Raw genomic sequence first — 1,018 nt, forward strand, 5'->3', positions numbered from 1 at the left:
CAGATCATTATTTCTGGTGAAAATTTAGCATCCTGATTGTGATATGCTGTAAGTATAAATACACACTGGATTTCAAAGTCCAAAGAAGACTGCAAAACATCGCGATGATTTTTATACTGATTACATCTTCAAATGTTAATATTTTGAACACTAAATAAATCATATTATTAAAATCAATGTTACCCGTTTCTCTTCACATTTACTAGAAACTTTAAAATTCCACGTGTGGCACGTGTTACATTTGTACTAGACAGTGCTGGCCTAAAACTTAATGGGTTTAAATTAAGCTTCTACAGAAAAACTAGGCATTTTTTGTAGTCTGAACCATTTTCCATGAAGGGACAAAGAGGGTCCCCCCGCACGGCCAGCAGCGGAAGGGCAACCCGCCCGGATCCGTCTCTCACCCGGGTCCGGCGCTGGGTGGGCCTTGCCGCCCCATTTCTCCTTGATCCACCTCCGGTAGTCGATCACTTCCTGAGTTACCTTGACGATTCTTCCCAAGGTACTACAAGAGGGCAACACAGGAAGTCAGGGTGGCACGACAGGCCTGCGACGCCCGGGAACCCTTCCCAGCAGCTACTTCACGAAGTTAACGACCGAACGCTTTGCCGAGTGAGATCCAAGGGCAAGCTAGAACAACTATATGAAGTACGTGCAATTTGTGATGTTTGAGCCCAAACGCACTGCAATCACAGCACAGAAAAGCGGGTTTACTTATGCAGACGTCCCTTAACCTACATCGATCTACAAGAGACCGTTTAAATCCAGCACTGAAACAGGGAGGCGCGGCAACCCCCCACCCCCACGATCAGGAGGGTGTGACTCCCACTTCCCACTGCGGGGCGAGCAAGGAGACTCACGCGACACCCACCACGGGGCCCGGAGACACGGGCCCCACCCACAGAGGGCTCTGCACCACCGGCGCTGGCCACAGGTCTGCTTATTCCAGAACCTGCCCGAGGAGCAGAGCCGCCAGCACCGTCTCAGCCACCATCTGTGACAATGATGCTATTCTCCC

At 50.2% G+C, this 1,018-nt stretch overlaps 1 protein-coding gene across 1 annotated transcript in view; it reads right to left on the minus strand.

The window, feature by feature from the left end:
- The window catches only part of TENT4A (terminal nucleotidyltransferase 4A), a 46,084-nt gene that overhangs the window by 6,063 nt on the left and 39,003 nt on the right, over window positions 1-1,018 (minus strand). The window contains exon 4 of the mRNA XM_039842535.1: window positions 295-529. Coding sequence (XP_039698469.1) covers window positions 295-529 — 235 coding nt within the window. The remainder of the gene's footprint in view (window positions 1-294; window positions 530-1,018) is intronic.

This window comes from Pteropus medius, unplaced genomic scaffold, assembly GCF_902729225.1.
Source record: "Pteropus medius unplaced genomic scaffold, Ma_sr-lr_union100, whole genome shotgun sequence".
In the NCBI taxonomy this organism is placed as follows: domain Eukaryota; kingdom Metazoa; phylum Chordata; class Mammalia; order Chiroptera; family Pteropodidae; genus Pteropus; species Pteropus medius.